The sequence below is a fragment of the Daphnia magna genome, linkage group LG6 (genome assembly GCF_020631705.1).
Source record: "Daphnia magna isolate NIES linkage group LG6, ASM2063170v1.1, whole genome shotgun sequence".
NCBI classification, from domain to species: Eukaryota; Metazoa; Arthropoda; class Branchiopoda; order Diplostraca; family Daphniidae; genus Daphnia; species Daphnia magna.
The window spans coordinates 9,102,049-9,126,828 of NC_059187.1; the positions used below are offsets into that span (position 1 = coordinate 9,102,049).

At 40.6% G+C, this 24,780-nt stretch overlaps 1 protein-coding gene across 1 annotated transcript in view; it reads right to left on the reverse strand.

The window, feature by feature from the left end:
• Positions 1-24,780, reverse strand: part of LOC116924629 (teneurin-m) — a 56,658-nt gene that overhangs the window by 25,878 nt on the left and 6,000 nt on the right. The window contains 1 exon segment of the mRNA XM_045175324.1: positions 4,378-4,896. Coding sequence (XP_045031259.1) covers positions 4,378-4,896 — 519 coding nt within the window.

Genomic DNA, 24,780 nt, shown 5'->3' on the forward strand with positions numbered 1-24,780 from the left:
GTATGTGCTGGATGCTGTCCACTATACGGCAGACAGATGATGGAATAGAGAGGGGGGAGAGAGAGAGAGAGAGAGACGGCATGCCACTCTGTCGAGATTATAATTGGGGGCCGGTATGTGTCGACTGTAGAGTCAACGAGAGAAGTGCTCGAGTAGTTTGTGGCCGCGAGATGAAGAGATGTGGCAAAAAGGCAGGCGCACAACATCATTCCATCCTGTCCAGATAGAGAAATGCGTACAATAAAAGGCCTCTATATAGACACTGACTGCGTACGTTACTACGAGACCAGTTGGTACATGATTCCATGATTTAGTTCTCAGAGGAGAACGGGGGATAAATAAAAAGAAAGAAAGAAAGAAAGAAAGAGGCCTGTCTGGCTAATGTCATCAGGCGGCTGGCCACAACGGCGGCCAATGCTCTTTCTCTGTGTGTAGCAGAGATCTCCATCTCTTTTCAAGTGGATGCAGACGCAGTTGAGGTCATCCGCCGGTTCCACACAATAAGCGACATTGAAACAGACCAAAAGTATTTTTTAATTTTTCTTTTTTTCTTTTCAGTGGGAGTTTATCAAAAAGAATTTGAATGAATCAAGTTGAAATAGTTTTTTTTTTCTTCTTGTTCTGGGAATGAAAAAATAAGGCTGGCCATGCCCATCAAAGAATAGAGCTGAATAGTAATGCCTACCACACACAAATACAGAGAAATGAGAGGGCGCGGTGGTTTAAAAACCATTCGCTACAACGGCCGCCGTTCATTTTTTTTTGTGTACTCTCTTTGGTGTCGAATTTCCATCAGTTTAACCCGAAATGCGATGGAGGAATAAAAAGAGATTTTTTTTTCTTCTTCTTCTTCCTTGGGCCTTACACACATCACGTCTACGTGATAAAGAGAGGGGTGCGTCGAACAGGGGGGAAAAGAAGAGCGCGGGAAAATCAAAAAAAAAGTGAGTGAAAGCCGTTCGGTCCGGTTGGCACATCACCGCATCAGTGAATTGGGTTATAAAAGAGAAAAAAAAAATAAATCTACTATGAAGGTACTGTATGTCTAACGCGTTTCACATCAACGGGCTCTACGAATGCGCATTACTGGTACACGTTTAGTATTTAAAAAAAAAAAAAGCGCATTGCATGGATGACGTCCAGATTGGCAGTTGAATGGTCCAGGGACAGTCTTTCGAAACTGACGTCTACATCACCCTCTCCCTGTTCAACCCATGACTCTTTTTTCTTTCCTAGTCAAAGAGGGGAGATATTTACGTATTTGATTTTTATTTATTTATTGTCAGTCAGAAGGAAAAAAAGAAGAGAGAGAGAGAGGAACGAAGGGGGTATATAAATATACAACCGACAAGGTTGCTAAAGGATTAGATGGACGCGGCTTGTGTGCAAGACACACAAGAGAGTCGAAGAAAGAGGACCTTGGGTGGGGTTTTGTGTTTTCCTTCTTCTTCTTCTTGTTTTTGTCTTCTTTTTTGTTAACCCTAATTTTTTTTTTAAAGGAGAAATTTATATGTGGAACTTAAACGGTTAAACTCCCCTGCGAATGGCGCGGTCTGGTGCGCTTTACATTTTTTTTTTTCCACTTGTTTTTCCAAAACCATAGTAACGAAGTAATTCGAGAGCTGGTAAACCACCTTTTCTTATTTTTCACTTTAGTCTTTTTCCCGAATATGGTACCGTTTCTCCAACTCCCCCTACACACACACACACACACACACACACACACACAAAAAAAAAAGGGTGGGTTATACTAAAAATACGGTAAATTGATCGGCTTCTCAACAAACGTACGACCCTTTAACGAGCTTTACGATTCAAACCCCCCCCAACGAAACAAAACAAAACATGCCCTTCACATCTGATAACGTAAAGCTAAAAAAGAAAAAAAAAACCTACTTCAAAGCTCTCTGTTCAATGCACTGTTCAAAGAAAAACACAAAATCGATCAGCACCAGAAAGATGGAAGGCGAAGAGGCCACAGAGTGCTGGAGCAAAAGGACGTTCCCTGCCGCGTCTGCTATTACAAAGTCAAAGAAGACTTTGGTGAGAGGACTTCATCATCGCTGCTGCTGGTCCCCCCTCCTTTTCCTTCAACATTTCTATAAATCCCCCCCCCCGCACACACACACACACACGGTATAATTGTGTACATATGTAAGGTGCATTTCTTCTCTATACGTGTATAGTGTTTACAAATCATTTTTTATATTCGTGTTTGGGTGTACCGTCTGCCTGAAGAAGAAGAGAGCCACAAAGGGTCGGTGGTGGGTCCGCTCAGCGTGGGGTTAGCGCGTCTCGACGTCATCATCATGTGTGTGTAAAAAAAGAAGAGACGAAAAGGGGGTAGGGGAGAATAAAGAAATGCAGCCACTATACGAACTTGGGATATCGTTCCCGACACACGTTCATGAAAGATTCAGACATGAGCCGAGCAAAAGATGCGATGCTAAAAGCAAACTCTCTTGACAGTTGGGATATAGAAAGAAAAAAAGAAGCATCCAGATTCTTTCTACTCCCTTCCTTCGATTCCGAAAAAAATGTTGTAAGGAATTCAAATCCAATCTCCCAATGTCCACCAAACTTGGAAAGTTCGAGTCGAAAAATTCCGAAGAAACGCCGCAAGTTTAAACACATTTTTAAGACGTAAACATAAAGGGGGGGGGGGACGAGAAATGAGTTTTTCTTTCATTTAAAAATATCAACAAAGAATGTCGCATGGCGTAGTGCCCCTCCTCCCTGTTTCGTTCCGGTTTGTCTCTCACACATTTAAAAAAAAAAGGTGACGAAAAAAACAAAACAACAACTGCCAGTGACGAACGTCACATCCACCGTAACATACACACATACAACAAATGTCTATAAACTCTTTTTAAAAAAAAAAAAGAGTCGAGAGATACATACGGTCCTATGTTGTGTTAACCCTCGTTTCAATCTCCTTTTATTTTGTTCTTCATACATCGATGAAGAGGGGATTCCTTTTTGTGTTTCTGGCGGATCAAACTCGATTGATCCCACGGATCTTATACATGTCAATGTGATGTTTGTGTTAGGAAGCTACTGCTAGACGCTCCTTTCAATGGTCAGAAAAAAAGAAAAATTGCAAAATCCACATAAAATGAAAGAGACTGCCGCTTTCAAAAAAAAAAAAGAAATGTCCTTTTCATCCTGAATTGAAATGAATGAGACGGGGGGGGGGACGCTTTTCATCGGCAGGGGGGTGAGTATAGAGACAAGTATAATCCCCCAAGATCAAAAGCCCTCCTCTGATTACACACTCACATTTGAGTGTTGGAGACCGACAGACAATGCAAGAAGAATGGCAACTTATCATTCTTTTTGCACGCGCCACGCCCCTCGTCACGAAACACTTTGCCTCTTGATGAAGACGTGAAGACAATGGCAAAAAAAGAAAAATTAAAAAGAAATCATCGATCCAAAAATATTATAAACAAAAACTACTCGACATTTTGAGAAAAAATGCTTCATTCAACAACATGAAAGAAAAAAAAAAAAGGGCGTCGGCTGCAGTCTTTTGTTTTGTTTTTATTCGACACCAAAAACGACCCCCTGTTGGTCAGCGGGACGTTGTCGCTAAATCCCATGTAAAAGTAGGGATGGAACGTGCCTTATATAACCGAGACAAACACACACACACAGACACACAAACAAATGAATCTTTTGGAGTCGGTGGGAAAATCAACGTCAAAGGGGATCATGAAAGACCTCAAAAGCTCCTTCAAATGCAGGAGCTCTTCATCACCAGTCTCTTTTACATTTAAAACAAGAAAGAAAAAAAAAACAAAAGCTTGCGGGGTCTAAAAGATGATGAGAGGCACAACTGGCCGTCGCTAGATATGGCCGACATTAAATGCGAGGCCACAACTCGTTTCTTCAGACTTTTAACTGTCAACTAAAATACAAAAAAAGCCTTCGCAACCCACCCAAAAATTGCCGCTGTAAGTCGGTCGTGTGCCTTAAACTTTGTTAATAGCCAGGGGCAAAATAAAAATTTTTTAAATGAAGGGGGGTAGTAAAAAGTCTATGATGTCGTTCTAGGAGAAACGGCCTCCCCCAAAAAAAAGAGTTGTTGTGCGTAACCCAGTCGCACATGCATAATACGTCTCATTACCCAACTTTGACGATTGCCTTCCAATCAATACAACGCGTTATTCCACCAAACTAAACACGACAATCCTCCCCCTCCCCCCTCGTTTTAACGTCCATCGAATTCACCCTTGAAAACGAATCATTTTCTACTCATTCGAATCGACTGCGCACCGTCTAATTATTCATAGACCGGCGTCTTCAACCACACGCAGCACAAAACAAAGTCAAAGCAAATTCAAATGAAAGACAAGAGAGAGAGGGGTACGGTACCGTTGCCGGAGATGGGTAGCGTGCCTTGATGAGTCAATGCTAATTCCGATTCGGTAAAGGTAATCTCCGAGGCGTGGTCGCTGCTGTTGTTGGACGTGGGCGTCGATCCTCCCAACGAGTTGCCAGTGCCGGCCAATGGTCCGCCACCGCCGCCACCACCACCACCGCCACTGAAATGTTGTTGCGATGACGGATTGAACGGGTGGGCATGAGCTGGCGGGTAAGCGTACGGTTGCTGGTACTCGGGCTCCTGATGGTGAAGATGATGATGATGTTGCTGGAAGTTGTTGTTGTTGTTACTGGCGCGCTGCGGTGGTTGTGGCGGCTGTTGCTGCGACCTCCTGCCACGCTGTGGCTGCTGTTGCATCGGATGACTGGGCGATGCCTGATGATTGCCCGTCGATGATGCAAGATCATTGGCGTCCTCGCCCTCTTCGGAGCCACTCAGATATGTGTAGAGTCGAGTGATGGTCCGGTCGAGCTTGTCGACGGCCTGGCGCCTCGATGACATTGGAAAACCTTATGGGAACAAAGCCAAAGAAAAGAAAGAAAAAAAAACGTTAAATAATAAATAATAAAACTGATCAAATCAAAATGATGGAGAGTGAGCATGGGAGTCTAGTAATATCACACAGTCGACAACAATAGTACAAGCGACTTGATGACTGGATATATTATGGAAGTGAGGGGGGGGGAGCTCTTTTACGTCTCGACGTCTTTTATCGTCCTGATGTCTTTATCTTTATGGTGGGGGGTACAAGAAAAAAAAACGTATAGTGATGGCTAAGAATCTAGATGGAAAGTAACTGAATGTCGTGCCCGTTTTCTTCTTCCTCTCTATTCGTTTTAAATGGATTCGAAATAGGCAAGGGGGGGGAAAAAGAACTAAGAAAGAATAGTCCGCCAACTTTGCTTCCGGAAGGTCAAGGGGTTGGGTACCAGAAAAAAAAAAATAAATAATAAAATAAAACATAATATCAGATACGAAACAAGGCACGCCTGTGTGTGTGTGCGGGCACGGAATACAGATTTCCCAATTGCTTTCTGTCAAGAAAGAGCCCCATCTTTTTTTCTCGTTCACTCTCATCTTTCCCATCAGCCCAGATGGTCTATATAAAAATAAATGGTCCCGTCGTATATCTCTAACATTTTTTTTTCTTTTCTCCCGGCCCGGTCCCTCTGCGTGTGCGTTTCACACAGCGGGGCCGTGGCCCATCTGCAAGTCGCAACGGCAATCAACGGCGTGATACTGTACACACACTCCGTGAACGCAACATGTCCTGTTCCAACTTGAAAAAAACACATTTGCCTGCGTTTATAGGGTGCATTATTATATTTATAACTACGCCAGATATCCTCCTCAGTCCCCCTATTTATTTATTTATTTATTATTTTTTTTTAATTCTTTTGGTACAACAAACTCGACTGAAATCTTTTATTTTTCATTATACGACAAAGGCAATCGGTCAGAGCTTGTTGGCCCCTTTTTCTTTTTTTTTTCCAAATCAGTTTGTTATCTGTTGTTGTTGTTGTATACTAGCCGGTTTAATTGGATTCTTCTGTACGGTATACATCTTATAGAGTGGTAGTCGTAATAGCATTGTGTATAAGCATGTCGTAAAAAATGGTAGACATCTCTGTATTTATCTGGCCCAACTCATCGCTACCGTATGGTTCCATCTCTTTTTGTGTGTGTGATGCGATCACAAGGGGCGGCAACGAAACATGAGTCACAATAAATTACACGCCACTTGTGAGTGCGTTGTAATATGCGATGCAATTCGGTTTTTAGTTTTTTGTTCTTTACACACACACACAAAAAAAAGCTCACGGAGCCCTGAAAAATTATGCCATTTTCTTTTTGGGTTACGCGGCGAAAAAGAAATGCGGTTTTTTTTTTTGTTGTTGTTGAACGGTTGTTATAGTTTCGGCGTGTCGTCGGCATTGAGCCAAATCGACGTCATCCGCCTTTCGATTTTTTTTTTTTTTAGAGGCCAAACACAAAAGAAGGGCAAAAAAAAAAACAACTTTTATGATTCGAAAAAGAAATTGCATGAAAAGTGGAGCTGCATTGATTTTCTCTCTTTGGGACATTTAGCAACAAACAAAAAATAAAATCGGCCCTACCCACAAAATGAAATCTGCACATAAAAATAGTAACTTAACAGAGTCACTTTTAAAATCAAGAAAATAGGAATAACAAAAAAGATGGAATTCTGGGATGTGTGTGAGGTGCGATATTTTGTCTAATTCAAGAGAGGGGCGTTGAAAGGTGAATGTGTCGAGGGAAAACGAGAGAAGCTAAAGGTTGTGTTAGAATTCATTTTTTTTTTTTTACGATCGGAGAATGAGAGTGGAAGCATTAGGAATATATAAAAGAAAAAATTTGAGAATATGCAATGCTCTCCCGCTGGGAATCGAGGCTTATTTATTTCTTTTTCTTCTATTTAGGACGAGAAAAATATTAAACAAAAAAAAAGGCTGGAAAAGAAAATGAACTAGGTGAAGAGTAGATGTGGCGCTCAGGTATATAACAACTTCATCGTTAGCGCACGCAACACACTCACTGATGGCTTCCATCACACCTTTTTTTCTTTCGAGGGTTTCATCATCAACGATTCCTCATTTTCTTGCTCCCCCTCTTCGACTTTTCAAGGGGAAAAAAAAAAATCAGAGGCCACTGATGGCCGTTTTCCTCCCTCCTAACCCCAAAAACACTTTTTGAAGGTTTACTATTTTCGTGTGTTTCTCTTTAGACGCGTGTTTAATGGCTTTCGGGGCGCCAAGGAATCAAGCGGCAATGTGCACGCGACGCAGAAAAAAAAAAAAAACTAAACAAAAAATGTTCACTGGAAAACGCCATTGAAACAGCAAAGTGGATCGTCATTCTGACACGTTTGGCCCCAAACAAAATGATCTACAACCTTTTACGATTCTATCCATAAATATGATGACGATGGTTGTATAGAGGGCAAGGGCAATTTCTCTCGAGCAACAAATGTGATTATTCGGATCATTCCCACCTCCCCCCCCCCTTTCACACAGTTAATCTTGATTTTTTTTCTCCCTTTTACTCAGACACACTGGTGGAGCCTTTGCATAATATTCGTGACCGCCTCCTTGAAGAAAATTCTCCGTTATACGGTTCTCAAATAATTCCAGATGAATATGTAATTGAGGATTGATACCCCCCCCTCTCTCTAGTGAGTCAATGGATCCAATCGAATGTAGGTGGGAAATAAAAAAACAAATTCGAAATTGGAGGCCAAAAAACATACCAGAAAAAGTAGGACAAAATATTCAGTTGGCTTTTCTTTAGAATTCCTAATTTTTTTGGCGTGGCACAATACACAAAAATACTGGCCAAAAAAAAAAAAATGTTAATGACGGCATTCATTTAGAAATCCATCAAACAACAATAAGAAAAATAACAAAAGAAAAAATAAAAACAGGTAGGAAAAAAAAGCACAAAAAAAAACAACAACATTCCTATTGAGAACGTAGGGCAAAAGGGCCTAGTGGGAGTGTACGAATCCGTCCAATTTTTCCGTCTAATGAAGTCAAACCTTATAGAGTTCAAAACTCCCCCTCAGCTGTTTTTTTCTTTTCCCCCAAAGTAGGGAGAGAAAGAAAACGTCCATTGTTCGATGGTCGTATCGGTGCGGGTACAAGAGTCTATTCACCGATGCTCGTATAGGTTCAAACAGTGCGTGAAAAATACATCAGCAGTCATGGCAGTGTTTTTGAAAAGAGATGATGAGCGACGAAGGCAAAACCTCCCACAAGCTCATCAAGGCCCTCAATTAAAATTCAATAACGACGCCATCAGCAGTACATTGACAGATGGTGTCGACTACGCCCATCGCTGCACCGACTCCACAGTACAGTTTTTTTTTTCCATGCCCCGTGCCGCAACCGCACCGTACAGTGCAAACGTTACTCCACCCCCCACCCCCCCCCAAAAAAATAAGAACAATAGGATTTTTTGAAGAACAAAAAATAAGAAAAAATCTGGATTCACCGTGACTAATATTTTTCTTTCAAATATTAAAAATGAAAAAAAAAAGCCTCGTTTCTTCTCCCCCCCTCCGACCACTTTGTTTTGTTTGTTTCCATCATTTCCATTTGGTTGCATACATTACACGCTTTAAAAAAGAAACTCGGGCTTTGCCTTCTAGCGCCCCCAGGTAGAAAATGAATAAATAGTCGATAATTTTTTTTTTCTTCTTTCTTAGTTTAGACAAGGAAAATAATGTAGAAAAGAAAAAAATGAATTTGAACTCGTGAAATGTCGTCGTGTCTTTCGTGAGTGAGCCCCATAAAATATTTAACCCCTACAATTCTTGTTTTTCTTTCTTCCAATTCCAACACGCAATAATCATGATAATAACAACAGGACGAATGAGTCGTTAGATTGAATCGATATTTCAACGTTGGCCCTCCGGGCCGGATGATGGTTCAAGCGCATTGTGGTGGAGCGCTCGCGCACACACGAAATCCAACCTTTTGTTTCTTTTATTGCCTTACAAGGCAACTTGTCGCGTCCGTTTCTGTCATCAATCGTCAAGTGGAGAAAAGAAAAAAATAAACGCAACAAAAGAAGAAGAAGAAGAAGAAGAAGAAGAAGAAGTCCAAAGTGAAAGGCGGGCGTGATGCGATTCACGCACATGAAATCAATCAAATGTGAAGCACCTGCTGATGTCTACGACTATAAAGACACGCGGTCGTGATTCTTCTCTCCGCGTGTGTGTGTGTGTGGCATATATATCCACTTGAGATAACAGCACAGGTAACGTGAAAGAAAATAAGAAAGTGGTTTCAATCACGACACCGTGATAGTAGAGGATTTTGGTTTCGTTCCATCTACCTTCGTTTTTCAATGAAACAAGACACACACAAAAAGGGGGGGGGGGATGAAATAACTTGACTGGAAAACGACACGAGATCTTCCTCGAAATTTTCTATAAAAAAAAAATCCGGCGGTTCTTCTATAAAAGAATTTCGAAGAAAAATTTTGTCCTTATTTGGTCCGATTTTCTATTTCATTTGCCTGGTTTGTTTAATCTCTCTTTTAACGCAGTACGCCATCTATGCCGCTATTTTTATTCAAGTTTTCTTTTCTTTTTCAAAAATGCACGCGGCTCAATTTCACGGCTGCTTCCTGCTGAGGACGGATCAAACTGTGTGTACGCGGAAAACGTGTTGTGTCGAGTCACATGGACGAGTACAAAAAAAAGGGAGAGACAGGAACCAAAAGGGAGGAGTTGGAGGAAGAAGAGGCCAATAAGTAAAAAAGAAGAAGAGGAAAAACAGCTTTTGGCTTTTGACACGCACAGCACCGTCGACTGTCACCGATCGCTTTGACGGATTGCTCTGATAATTCCGCCCATGTCAGCACAGACACAAGGAAGCGAAAAAAGAAAAAATTCAAGGAAAACTGGTTTAAGAATTAGAAGAGAAAAAAAAAACTGGATATATCCGATAGATGTTCCATGTGCAAAAAAATTTGAAACCTAAAGACGAAGAACACGAAACATCCGGCATTGATTTTCCTCTTTTTCTTTCCATATTTTTGAATAGACTTTTATTCTCTATTCAAATCAACTTAATCAACAGTTTTTAAAAGGGCATAGAGCTGAGAATGCTATTAACAGGAGAGAAAAAAAAATACGTTACTCATCAAAAACAGCTTTAGGCTCTCGTGCCTAACCAAAAAAAAAAAAATCGGGGTTCCACAATAGGCTGGCTAATAATCACGAGAAATGGGTGTGATTGTTGTTGTATACCCAAAATATTATAAAGTCGCAACAAAACGGTTGGCTTCTGCTGCCACTGTGTTCCTTAACGATCTCTGATTGTTCCTTTTTCTTGCAAAGTCACCTGACTTAACTAGCAAACATCTCCCTTTTTTTCTCCCTTTCTCTCTCTCTCTCCATATTTCTCCCTCCCCCCTCTTGTTATGGTGGTATATCGATAGACCTACTCCCCACAAGAAAAAGAGCCACCCATATTTTTTTTTTTTTTTTTGAAAAAGGAAACAAAACAAAACAAAACAAAACAAAAAAAGTCGTGCTGTCATTGTGTGCGTGCCTTAGATAGTGTGAGCGCGAGCGACTGGGAAGAGCCCGAGTGAATCCAATCAGACCAATTATCAGTCATGGCGCAGGCCATTGCCTCTGCTGGTTCTGTTGTACAGTAGGAACAACCCGAAAAAAAAAATAGGGGGAGGAGATATCCCCCCTCATTTCGCCCTCAACATCCTCTGCAGTTGAAGAGGGACAAAAAAAAAATGCTGATTGCTTATCCGATGGGTTTCCTTTTTCCTAGTAGACGGAATAGTATGGGGGGTGGGGTGGAGGCCTAGTAAAAAAAAATAAGTCACAAGGCATTTTTTTTTTCCTGTCTTTTTCGGTACTATAGGCAATATGATGGATTAGGGTAGGACACACGAGGGGATTGAGTAGGAGGCGCAAAAAATAAAAAGGAAGAATCGGCTAATGCACTTTTTTTATCGATGCCGTTCATCTCCGGACTTTTTTTTTTTAGTTCGCTCCTTTTAGTCGAAAAAAGAAAAAAGGAAAAAAAAAATGAGTTTTGATGGATCAGTGACAGGGTGTTGGAATAGGAAGCGGCTACACCGACACACACACACACACACATTCGAAATGAACCGTGAAGGTGGGGCCGTGTGCAACTTACGCGTCCGCAACACACAGAAAAAGAAATTAAAGTCTCTCCTCCTCTGGGATCCACATCAAAGGGCATCGACAAAAGGAGAAAAAAAAAATGTGATTGTTCGTATGTATTCCAATATCGATAGGACAGAACTAAACATTTTTGCATCCATATGACTTGTCTACTTTCATGTCAACTTTGCCTCTTGACTTCAGTCAGGGGGGGAAGCTCTTTGTCTGACATACGATCCCTTTTTTTTTTATATCTAAAGCTACTTGGCTGCTGCCCTATACCCTACGTCGATATGAAATTTTACACACACACACACACACAAGAGATTGAAAAAAAAAGCAGAAAGGCATACAAAAATGATCCTAGTAGCTTTTCGCTTCCTGTATCGATCCATACTACACATTTTTATTGTCATGCGGACAGATTGGCCTCAGCTTGAAAATCTGTCACATATTCCATGTCCTTTTCCGCCATCGTTTTTGGCTTCTGGATTTGCGGACGAAGAGAGAGTACGTCAACGCTGCCACAAAAATAGGTGAATCAACAATAGACATCCATCATCCGACAAGGTACCACCAGGATAGCCTTTCACCTCGTTCTCTTTCATTTTTTTTTGGCACACCGTTCCTTCCGTTTTTCTTTAGTTATTTTGATGAAATTCAATCAACCTTTCGAATATAGGATACCGAAGGGGAAAAGAAACGAGGGACGGCTGTACCGCACAGCTGCGAGTGAAAAGTATTGAAAGAGAGGCCTCTATTTATCGGATGAGTGACGATAGGATTTCCTACTATCTCTATGCAGATTAAGACAGACAGGCCCATCGTTTTTCGGCTTGATTGCACACTCATTGAACGCGGTCTGAAGAGAGAATAAGGGGCCGAACAAAACAATCGGCTACGTACAATGGCTAATATTAAAGAAATAATACACAAGTTCTTATTTCCTTCTTTTTTTTTCAGAGTTTCGCATTGTTTCCTTTTGATATACAAAACTAACCGCTTTTCAAACTACAAAAGAATGGGCCTGCTGTTGGCCCCTTTTTTTCCTATTTGATCAAATTTACTTTCAATAAAAAAAAGAAGGGGTTGTTTTTTTCGAGAATAGAATTAAGCGAGATAACAATAAGAAGAGGACCATGGTCGTATCAAGACTGTCTTTACTCCTTTTCTTTTTTTTTACTTTTTACTGTGGCATATAAATCAATTCCACAATTCAAAAAAGAAAACGTTTGTTCCGTGATTTCAATCTTTTTTTTTTTAAACCTATTTTACTTGGGAATGTAATCGAGGTACACACAAACACACACACACTAATATAATATTCCTTTCTGTCCGTTTGCTGATGGCTTTCCGAGGGTTTTTTTTTTTGATTTTTTGTGGCTCTGTTGACGGAGATTAGACCACCAGATAAAAGAGATAGAAAAAGAAAAAAAAAAATATGTTGGAGAGGGCTTATACGTCCACAACATGAAGTCAAAGAGGAAAAAAAAAAGAGATGCTGGGCCCCCCGTGAGGATGACGATGAAATATCTACACAAATCAAGGGCGGTATTTTGGTTGATTCCAATCTATTTGGGCTTGACGTTGTTGTTCAGCTTCAACTATTTTTCTTTTATTTTCAATTAAGAAAAGAGAAATAAAAAATGAAAGAAATATTTCAATAAAGAAAAAGAAAAAAAGGGGGAAAACGTGCACAAGCCAAACGGAGCCTATCAAATGCCTATGGGAAATTCTATAGTATTAGACAAATAACCAATTCATTACCAACGCTGATGTCGGCCTATTTGTAATCAGGACGTAAATAATTCGAAGGGCAAAAAAATTTAAAAAAAGGAATAACTGATGCGATATTAAACGACTATTGCAAGGCGAAACGATGAATCAATCCGCCCCGAAATACAAGAAAAAATTTGAATTCCAACATCGAACAGGTTTGAGCCCCAGTAAAAATCAAAATAACTACGGATTACCAAGCACGAAGAAGAAAAGGGGGAAACAAAAATCGATCGAGGACGAATACAAAGAAACGAGACGAGCACAGTTTCGTTGTACAATCGATCGACGTGTACAACAGAAACTTGAAGAAGATGAATATCAGTTGGAAAAAGAAAAAAGAGCGCACCAAGATGAGGAGAAAATGTCGGCGGGAGTGCTGCTGTTTTAGGGTCTTTGATGGCTCGTGGATTCGAAGTCTTTTTTTCTTCTCCAGTTGAATGGGGAAAAAAACACAACGGATCGGTTTAAGTCAGTTCCCTAAATTTATCGATCGCATACCAACAAAGTGCGTTTGATGTTCGACTTTTCCATACCATCTTTCAAAGCCTCTCCACGAAAAAAAAAAAAACCATTTAAAATTTCAAATGCACTTCCGTCTGGTCTCCCCCCATTTTCTACAATTCAAAGAAGCGTTCTTTTTCTTTTTCTTCATTGATTTTTTTTTAAGAAAAAGAAATGCCAAATCAAGATGAACAGAGTCAAAAAAGGGTGCCACATGCAACCACCAGTTCAATCGAATAATTGGAACCCAAAGACGATTGATCGGCCATCCCTTTCCCGCCAGCAAAGTGCATCTTCCATGCCAGCTTTATTCGCCTACACATTGTCGACATATAAATTTCCAGTTTTTTAAGTGCTTCTATCGTCTGGAACATAAAAGGGAAGCTATACATCACATCTGGTTGAAACACACGCAAAGCTCCGTTACAGGAGAGGGTTTTAAAAAAAACGAGAGAGACTTTGTGTCGTGCTACTGACTGCCTATATATAATATTATCAGCTGATTTGCTCCTGTTCTCTCTGTCTATAAGGTTCGTGACAGTTCGGTTAACGCATCAGAAAAGGGTGGGGATAGGGAGGGAGAAATAAACGGAGGGTTATACCGCTACGTTTAACAGCCGTTCTTTCAAGCCCAATGAACATCCCTCAGCCCCCCGCAACTGTAAAACGTAGTCTAACAAAAAATGAAATGGCGCGTGTGTTCTGTTGGGCGTCGTCACCGGGGGAAAAAATAAATAAATAAATAAAATGGTGGAAGGGTGGAAGTTTGAAAATATCGAAAATGGGGGAGGTACGATAGGGTTAAAAATGCCGCTATACGTAGGGTTAGTTCCGTAACGAAAGACAAGTACTGCATAATTATAAATAATAAAACTTTACGAGGAATAAAAATGGCGACAAGTTTTCCAACACACAGTCGGAAATGGTGGAAAACTGTAGAAATTCAAAGTTTCTCTACAGACTTTGGACGCAATCATCAAACTAACTGAGGCAGAGGGGGGTGGGTGGGTGGGGGAAATGAAGGTAAATAGTAGAATAGACCTTCTGGTACAATAGCAAGCGGATAGATTATGCGTGTGCGCTGCTGGATGCGATAAATCAGTCATTCAGGGGAACTCATTCATTATTCAAATGGGCAAGGAAACGGAAACAAAGGAAACGGGAAACAAATAAGAAAAAAAAAAAGTCGCATCGCATACGGGATTAACGATACTACGCGTACACATAAACCACATCAACTATTTAAAGTATCGCAGTCGACATGGTCCTAGCCTTGCATACACGTAGGTGCTGATTTCCTTGGCTATTTTCTTTGAGTCGCTCCCATCACGAATGTCGTTTTATAAAATTTTACGCATTTCATGGAATTCTGGTTCAACTTCTCGTCATCTATTTACATCTGTCATGAGAGCCCGTAGCTTGTCCGTTGTTTTCCCTTTTACATTATCAAGTGGCTCAAGGTAAATTCAACGTGATTCCCTCCCGTCCGATCAGAATTGACGTCCCCTCCTGTGCCCCTGTGTTGTAGTTATTACAAGATGAAGGTTCGTGCGCTTCAACTAATTCTTCTTTCGTTCCGTCTCGTCTGTTTGAGTTTTTCTTTTTCCAATTCTGTCCCATGAATTTCAAAAGAGGATTTTCCTGTTTTCTATTGCGACTTGTGAAAGATGGACAGACACGGCCGCCATCTACAAAATAATAATAAAACATAAATAAAAGTATCTACGATGTCTCGTACGAGCCGTGAAACCGGACAACACATATTTGTTCCGTGTTTTCTTATTTGAACCTGGGCTCGTGAGTGATGGACGTTTTCACGCAATGTCATGTTATATTCTTTCTGGCTCTATACAAACAAGACAGGAGAGGAAGGCAACAAAAAAAAATTTATTTTTTAAAATAACATCTCCCCAAAACTAGTTGATTCTTTCATATTATCTTGTAAATACCCCAGGCCAAATAATTTCTTTTTTCTTTTCAAATTCCCCCTTTTTTCTTTATTTTATTTTTTCAAACTTGACGTCATAAAATTTGGGCCATGGCCCAAACAAAACAAAAAATCAATCTGGGCACTAACAAAGTGCTTGTGCATAACAAGCGCGCACCACTTGTTATGTGTACAAGGCCAGCTTTATTAGGTGTATCCAACATTTACAAGAGAAACATGAAGTTGATTGTCTTTTTTCAAGACATGCTAAGTTGCTACACGTTTAGAATGACAGTCATAGTTTAACTGTTATACAATCCAACCTTTCGTCTTTGAAATTTCTTTGTTTTTTTTCCTGTGTATGGGGGGCTTTTATGATGGGACACGACCACCTAGTTCTCCTCCATCTTCCGTTGAAAAACAAAAAAAAAAAAAGAAACACCAAACTGTCACTTTTTGTTGGGGGGGATTGTGGTATGGTGTAGTGCCTTCCCTGACGTTTCACGGTGTCTCAAGTTTTTTTTTTTTTTTTATTTATTTTTTAAAGGAGGGTTCTGGGAGACATTAGGATTCGTTTTGAGCCAGTTGTGAAGACAGCCAAGATCCCCCAAACAGAAAGACTTATACGACTATCTTTTAGAGCCTTCGTTGCCCATGCCCGTGGAAACATTGAAGAAAAGCGGTTCGTCTTTATCTCTTTGTTTAGATTCTTCTTTTTCTCTCTCTCTCTCACACACACACACACACACACACAAAGTGGCGGCATATATCAGAAGCACCGCATGACCAACCGTAGCCCCTCGTGAGTACAACAACAGAACGAGGAAATACCGGCAAACCCTTTATTTATTTATTTTTTTCTACCTTTAATGTTTTTTTCTTGTATCAAACGTGTGACAAGGTTTTCCAGTCGAATCGCCTCACGATTCATAAACCCGAAATTGACGCTCATAAAAAGAAAATTCGCCAGAAAAAAGACTACAAGGTCGCGAAATGTGACATGATTTTATGCCGCAAATGTCGCCATCGTGGCCTCCGCATTTTGCATCGACTGACTCGTCCACAACATCCAATGTTGTAAAGTAAGTAAAAGTATTGATCCCTTTTTCGGCTGTGTGCACCACTTCCTCCCCCTCCCCCCACCCGATGCGTGTGAATTTATGGCCAAGGTGACTGACGTACGCGACACGCATCCTCGACTTGAGCGAAATAAATAATCAAAAAAAAAGGGGGTAAATAAATAAAATCGGGAAATTCCGTTGCCTTTGGGGCCTATCGACTGATTATATCCGACATTATTAAAGCTGGAGGAAACTCTCGAAAGTTGCGGAACTATTCAATCCTTGGCTCGCAGGGATAAAGGGATAAAAGAATAATAAAAAAAAAGTAGTCGACAAATCAATTATGAAACAAGTCGAGCTTGTGTCCTTAAGCCTCCCCGAATGGTTGATCAATCGCTCATTCAAAACCCATAAAATCATCGCAAAGACAAAAAAAAATAAAAATAAATAAATAAATAAAAAGTTAAGGAATTTTTGTGACAAGTCGCAAACGAATAGGATTCTATTCATTCCATCCCCTTAAACTGTGTTGAAATGTCGTTTGGGCTCCGTGAAATAAAAAAAAAAATATCTCTCCCTCTAAATAAAAAAAAAATGCTACAAAACGAGCGATGACGGCAAACAGAGGACCGGAGACACGAAAGAGATAGCGAAGCAAACAGATAGTATAATACATCGACGAAGAGCGCGCATAAAAGGGAGGGACCCGAAGACGTAATTGCTCCCTCGGCTGTATATATATATATAGATATATATCCACATACACACAGACTTGACTCGGAATGGAGAACATGTTTTTCTTCCCCTACATCTTGCCTCTCTCCCTTGCTCTGCTCTATATATATATACCTCCTCATAAAAAACTTGAAAGAGAGTAGAGAAAGAAGAAGAAGAAAAAAACACAATCAAATGCATAAACAACAAGACTGTCGACTGGAGCATAAGGGGGGACCAAAAAAAAAAAAATGTGATTCTTCCGAATGGGTTTCAATTATTTCGGAGAAGTCGTAAGCCTCTAAAAGATAAAGGCGGAGGACACGCGCACTTAACTGCCCCCGCTGGTTGGCTATTGGTGGATAATATGCGGAACTTTCACGGTTTAAAAACAACGGCAACAACAACAAAATTAAACTCCATTTCATCTTTGAAAGAAAAAACGAAGGCAGAAGCCCCGATTGTGTGTTTTTTTTTTCATGTTTTAGGATGCAGACAGTAGAGCTACATGCAGTATAAAAAAATATAGCTCTGCTCCTACTCTATTCTGATGAAGACATTCTAACTCGTCCTCGTTTCCTTGTTTTTTTACCCAACTTTTATTATGCTTTTTGAAATAGTTCTCATCGTAAAAAAACAAAACGGGGAGGAAACAGAGGGACATCCCAAGACAAAAAGAGCCACAAACTAGAAAATGTGTTGATTTTCAGTCCTGCCGTCATCGAAAACAGCGTCTCTCACAATAGAGAGGGAAAGAGAAACTGACAAAGACACGGAGCGATTTCAATTGATGCGCATCCTTGTTTGTTTACATCGCCTCCATTTCATTTCTCGAAAAGCGTACGAAGAAAACAAACAAGAAATAAATCAAAATACCTTTCAAGACGAGGTCATGCCACATTCAGACCCCCCCTGTAACGATAGCAGTTCCCTCCTTTATGCCAGTCAATATGTATGTACACAAGCCTCGCTGCGGGATTCCCGAAATGAACAACCCCTTTCTCTTCTCTTTTTTTTTCTTTCCTCGTTTTCATGGCGATATCAAAACACCAGAAAAAAAAAAAATTCTTGAAATAGTTTACAACAACTTGAGGGGCATGTTAAAATATCAAGATGCTCCAGAGATATTCCAACAAATTTAACATCTCTTCCAGTCTGTCGTGTCGTTATTTCCACCGTAATCTCATCTGCTATCGCATAACCATAAGTGCCAATGTCCGCTAAGGAAAAACAGGTGCAAATGAGAAGTCTCTCGTCTTCAAGAGATAAGAACCAGGCACTTAAAAAGGAAACAAACGAAATATTTTGTCGTCATCGTCGTCGGCTGTTGTTGTTGTTTTTACATAGGGGCTTCAGGGTGTTCCTTTGTTGAACCAGGTCGTTAGTCTTAAAAAAAAGAAGAAGAAGAAAAGGACGAAAGAGATGAACGAAATAACGAACGAGCTATTATTTTCTGTTGCGAGAAGCGGAGGAATTCATCTGTCAACACGTTGGCTGGCGCCAAAGCAAAGTCATCATCGCGGGATGCGGGCAAAAGGTAATGAGTTATTCTGGCTCCTTTTTTCTTTCTTTTCGCTTTAAAATAAACAAATAAAAATACCCAAAGTCTTTCATGGTCTGTCGCATCACATCAACCTCCTTTTCGGCTATATAATAGAACAACTGCCTAGAATATATGCTGGGCTAGCAGCCAGTACAAACGTTGAACGGGAAAAAGAAGAACAAAAAGGGACGGCAGCAAAAATAAAATACAAAAAAAAAAAAAAAAAAAGTTGGAACAAAAACAAAGGCAAAATAACAAATGGAGGGATGTGTAAGGAAGAGGAGGAGCAGCAAAAAAAAGGAGTCGAGTTGGAAAGAGTTAATGAGGTGCTCGAGCTTTTGTGCGTGTAGATATACGCCCCGCCGTCTCTACTCGTTTGTTAGCCCGTGTAAATATAACGCACAAACGGAGCCCCGCAATACAAAGTCGGTCGACATCCTTTGCGAAAAGCGATAACACAATATCTACGAAACACAACGATAACGAAGAAAAGCTTTGCCGCCATATTATGCCTCACAAAACAATTGTTTGTTTTTTTTTTTTTTTGCATTTTTCTTCCTCCCCCTAGTAAATGTGACGTTATCTTCCCAAGTGACGATCAATACTCGCTGTCGTAATTTCGAACACGTAGAAAGCGCATCGCGCTCCAAGATTCTTTCGAAATTAGTTAGCGCCCAGGTAACACGGATGACTTGCCATTTGTTTGACAGAAATGTTAATCAACCCCTCTCTTCTTTTATAAACGTCTTCAGAGCGCAGATCTATTCCGAGTCCTTCCAAGATTAGAAGGCCCATCAGACCGTAATATTGAACACAGCAGAGTGTGTGTGTGTGTGTGTGTGTGCCAAAAACTTTTCGAACCGTCTGTCATGTCATCGAACGTGCGCCCCACCCACAAAGCCCCCCCCCTTTCAAATCCAGTAGACATCATTGACGTTTCATGGCTTGTGTACAAGAGTCAGTTGGAGAGTTTGGCTGGCGAGCAGAAAACTTTCTTGCAGTTAGAGAGTTGGAAGGACCTTTGACAGAAAGTTGTGTGTTATAGAAACATTACAGCAGCGCTGAGAAGCGGCCGTACTTAACCCGGTGATAATCAAGACGCACAGGGCGGAAGAAGCGAGAAACAACATCCAACAGATTCGAACGCGTAGACAAGACTTGAATAACGAGAATTCTCGGCTGCCGTTATCGATGCGCTATCAAAGCTCGGTAATAATATCACGACAGAGCGATGAAGAAAGACCATCAAGAGAGTCACGCACTGCTGCTGCTGCTGCTGCTTCACATGAGACTTTTAGGGCGTAGAGGTTAGCAAATTAGTTCTCAAGCGATCGATAGTTAAACCTATCCAAAAAGAAGCGTGTTAGCCTATTAAAGAACGGGATTTTTCCTTTTTCCTTTTTTTTGCTGCTCTACACGCACGCGGAAAGTATGCCCCAGTCACACGAATCATCAAGAAAGAGCCTCTTTTTTCTTTTCTTCCTATTCCTGATGAATATATTTATCATCTCGGCTTCAACATGAAGAAACGCCAGCGATTGCATCTTTTCTTTCGTCAGAGGATATTTAATACAACGCAGATAAGCAGCAGCAGTAGTACCATCTTTTTTTTTTTTCAAATCAAGGTGTTGACTGACTGGGATAGAAGAAAGAAAAGAAAGGGCGCGGCTGAGAGAAAGGAAAATAAAATAAAATCTTGCGACGATTTTTAATGAGCGTGAGATTATACAGCAGAGACTGAACCATCCCCCTTGTACAGACATATCATTCGACGCCGTCATATCTCATCCGCTCTATCCGAGAAAAAAAGGAAAAGGATAAAATGGTCCCGACAGATGTCCTTGTATGTGAAACTAACTGGGATTGGGGCAGAGAGCGGGGGGGGGGGGTTTACTCTCTCACCAATTTGTTCGTGTACTGCTCCTCTCTATTTATTCCACGTTTGAAAAGTGAAGGGAGTAAAAGCAAAAATAAAAAAAGAACTCACATGTGTGAGTAGTTTTCTAGAGAGTGGGGTTTTGACCCCGGCGGGGGTGTAAGAGGTCAACCCGCTGTGCGGGCCGTCAATAAGAGAAGCTGTAAAAACGCATTTCCCCTTCGTTCAAAAGGAGAAAAGAACAGACAAGACAGAAAGGTTCGTATCTCATTTTTATTCCTCCCCCCCCTTTCCAAGTTTTGACGTATTCTTCTTCTCTGTTGGTCCGGAAGGGGAACAAGAAAAAAACAGCCGCGTGAAATTGCTCCAAGGTGACGACGTCACTAAACGGGAGAAGAAGTTTTTAGAGAAAATGGGTAAAAAGTGCTCCCTTTTTATGTTTAAAAGAGCCGACAAGAGTGTTCCATAAACCGCAATGACAAAACATTTCCAGACGAGTACCAAACCGAAAAAAAAAAGTGGTCAACTCCCCCCCCCCTCCACCTAAATCTCAACTTCTTCTTCAAAGATAATTAAGCGAAGATCAAAGAAAATTTCAAGGAATTAAACCACCCCAACTTCTTTTTTCAAGCTTACAAATTTTAAACCCATCCCCAATTCCCACCCTTTCTTTTACTTGGCAGACGCTCATTTGCGCTCGATTCAACAGAAATTCAACAATAATCAGAAGACAGACGCAAGAAAAAGTTTTCGTGACTGTTGCAAAGTTGACAGAACCATCAATAATAACGAGAACGTGTTGAATTGATTCCTGCCATATTTTTTTTCTCTCCCTCCGTCTCGTTTTCAAAAGAAGAATCGGAAGTCATTAGAAACAGTTTGTGAGCCTCTCGTTATAACCATCCTTTTTTTTTTTCTTCTGACACGAGCAAAATATCGATCCACAAAATTGATAGAGTTGAGCAGTGACAATTGCGTCATCAAACGAAGACATAGTAGTACACTTTCTGGTATCTCTTTTTAACAACATCTATTTTCTTTTTTTCCCTACGAAATGTCCTCACTTGGCCAACTTCCAGCTACGGACACACACAGACACAGACGTTTGATTTAAAGTGTCGTTTCCGTTCTGCTATTGTCAAGACAAGTTTTCGGTCCTTCGTCTATACCCAGTTAGTACGCTGTCTTCATATTTCAGACTTGATCCAATTTTCAAGTGAAACTTTACTACAACAACCGAACTTGCAGAAGAAAAAAAAGGAATATCAACGAAGAAAAATAAAAACGTTTCGAAGCAAATTGAATCAAACGTTCGGACGACTTTATTGTACAGCGCCAGTCGACTGTGCGCGCGTTCGGTGTGAAAGGGGTGCCAAAGTTGTTTCAGTCCCCAGATGATTTTTCTTTTTTTTTTTTCTATCCCCCGTTTCTCGAATGCAAACACACAAACGCACGTATAGAAGAAGGACGATAGGAAACGAACCTGGACAGCAGCAGCCAGCGGCTTTATACACACACGCAGTTATATAGAGAGGGCGTGACTCAATTACAAGAGGTATTGTCCTCCCCTTTTTTTTCCTGACACATATACACTGAACAGCGCATCAGAACCGAGTCTCATTGTCGATGCCATTCAATTTGAGTCGGAAAAAAAAGAGAAAAAGAACCTAACAAATAGAAAGCGAAAAAAATAAAAAAAAGGAGACGGTTGCCATGACAACTTCGCGTACCGAGCGCATCGTACGGAGTTTGTGCCTGCGTCTGTAACTTGTGTTCCGTGTTGGGGTATCGCGTGGCGTCGATCTATTAGACGGTGTAACTTCCTCAGTCACTTCCCCTCCCCAACTATACGTCGCCTTTTATGTTATGACAATTAAATCGTCGACCAAATGAATTGACGACGAAACTGCGATCCACAAATGTTTCCCTTTCTTTACAGTTATTCAGAAAACTAACGAAGGTCAGCTAAATAATAAATTCTTCACACTCTTACCTTTTTGACCCTGTGAGGGGGGAGGACGTGGAATTATGGTAAATAATTGACGAGGAAAAGAAAAAAAAAAACAAAAATAAAAGTTTTTGTTTGGGTTTTCCGTCTAGACGTTCCGCTTTTTGTTTCTCTTCTTTCACGGCGAATCGATAAGAAATGACAATCGGACGGGCGGTGTGCCCTTTCCTTTTCTTTTCCTCGTTCGGGTTAATAACAGCCGATTGTTCAACAACAAAAAACAAAAATTGTCTACGAGTAATCGGGCAACAATAATCACTTTTTCTTTCGACGAAAAAATCCCATTGAATTGCACCCGCCAAATTTCAAATTCTCGCTTTGGCACAAAACGTCAAAACTAAACAAGGTCAGCCATTTCAAATCGCGCATAACAAAAAAGAAATGGACTCAACAGAAAAGAAGAAAAAAAATAAGAAAACACAATCCCCCCACGCGCGCACACACACACACACAAAATAAAACTTTAATCGGATCGTCTGAAAACGCAATCCAGCGCGCACACGCACAGACACAACCTGTTCGGTTGACGCGAAGGTCTCGACTGAAAGTCACGACGCCTCAACGTCGTACTCGACGTCGAAAGGGACGACCCTCCTACCCCCTGGCGGCGCATGCGCTACACCGTTCACGTTACTGCGAGTACGCTTGCTCATAATAACACGACAATGGGTCTATAGTTCTAATAGGTGACGAAAAAGAGGCCTGTTTTGAAGACACGGACAGATGATGACATCTGCTGATGGTTTGATTTGAAAGAAGAAGAAAAAAAATATTTGGCCGCTAAAGAACAAACCCCTATAATTCTGAGGGCAACTCGTACGGAGTAGGGACGTCGCTAATATTAAGGACAGAGAGCAACAGGGATTGAGAAGTGCTGTAACATGGTTTGAAGGCTGTCATTTATCAAGGACCCAAGACCCCATGGTCGTGGCAAGTGGGGGTACGTATAGTGGTAGACAATTTGTTTTTCTACTTCAGGGGGTATACACACAGCGATCCAAGTGCCCTTCAAAACCATACAAATGACACACACACAAATACATCCGAGAAAGAAAAAATTCCCCATCTTACACAAAAGTATTTAGCTACTCTCAACTGTCCGGTGGAGTGCGCTCACTGTAGTCGGTGTGTAGCAAATGGTTGATGATGTTGGGGTTTGTGTTGCTTTCAGACACATATTATTCACAACAACAAAAAACTACGACCCCTTATAAGTTTTAACTACTTGTACAAGACCACCCGCTGTAAAGAAGAAAAAAAAAACCATTTTTGATGACCAGAGGAAGACACAACCACCAACTTTGATCGAAATCTAGCCCGGAAATTTTAACGAATTTTTTTTTTCTTTTTCACGGGCCTTTGTGTTCAAGAGTCTAAAAATCTTTTCCCACAAGGTTAAAAATGATACGTTTTTTTCTTTTTAACATCGTAAGTGTAGTGATGGAATCAATGAAGCCGCATGAATAGGGTGGAGGGAGGGAAAAAAAACACACATTCGTGTGTCAGCAAAAGTGAAAAGACTTGGCCAAAATATAAATAAGAAACAAGATAGGCGGAGTAGTCAGTGAAGCGGCAAACCAACGGATGCCACGATGGATCCATTCTAAGAGATGCTGTTTAGTGATTCTTTAAATGCATAAAAGAAAAAAAAAGGGGGGGGGAGTCAAGTTAGCGTGCGATAGCGATTCATTGCATTCTAACTATTACGCAACATTTTCTTCCCATTTTTTTTTTCCCGCCGACAAGTATTTAGAAATGAGCCACAACACTTCATCATCAAATCATTCCACCCGGATTGAAAGAGACGCATCTGCGGCTACGTTAACGGATAATGGGCGCATTTCGCGATTGAAAGGAAGAAGATTTTTTTTTTTTTTCATTTTATTATTATTATTTTTTTTTTACTGGAACAAATTCCATTACGGAAAACTATAGGGGGTACGCCAAAATACGCCCAGCAAACGTTTTAGGGTTGTTCATATTTAGAGGAAATCAAATTTACTTAGCTATAAAAAAAAAATGTAAACGAATAAATACATTTGACGCAGTTTATAAAAGAGACTGACGACGAGAGGGAGGAGCTCGTGAATACTAAATACGCAGCTGCCTCTTTTAAATGTATACAGTACACGTTATTGGTAGGCCTCACATTTTGTATTCTCCCCTCCATTTCATCCAGTTTTTTTCTTGTCTTTTACGTTACATGGTTTGAATCTGTCCCAGCTTATTTCAGCCTCCCCTTCCCTTTCGCAACTGTCGGTGACAAAATGGGACCCGTTTGAAAACTTGTCATTTCTTTGTTGTTTTT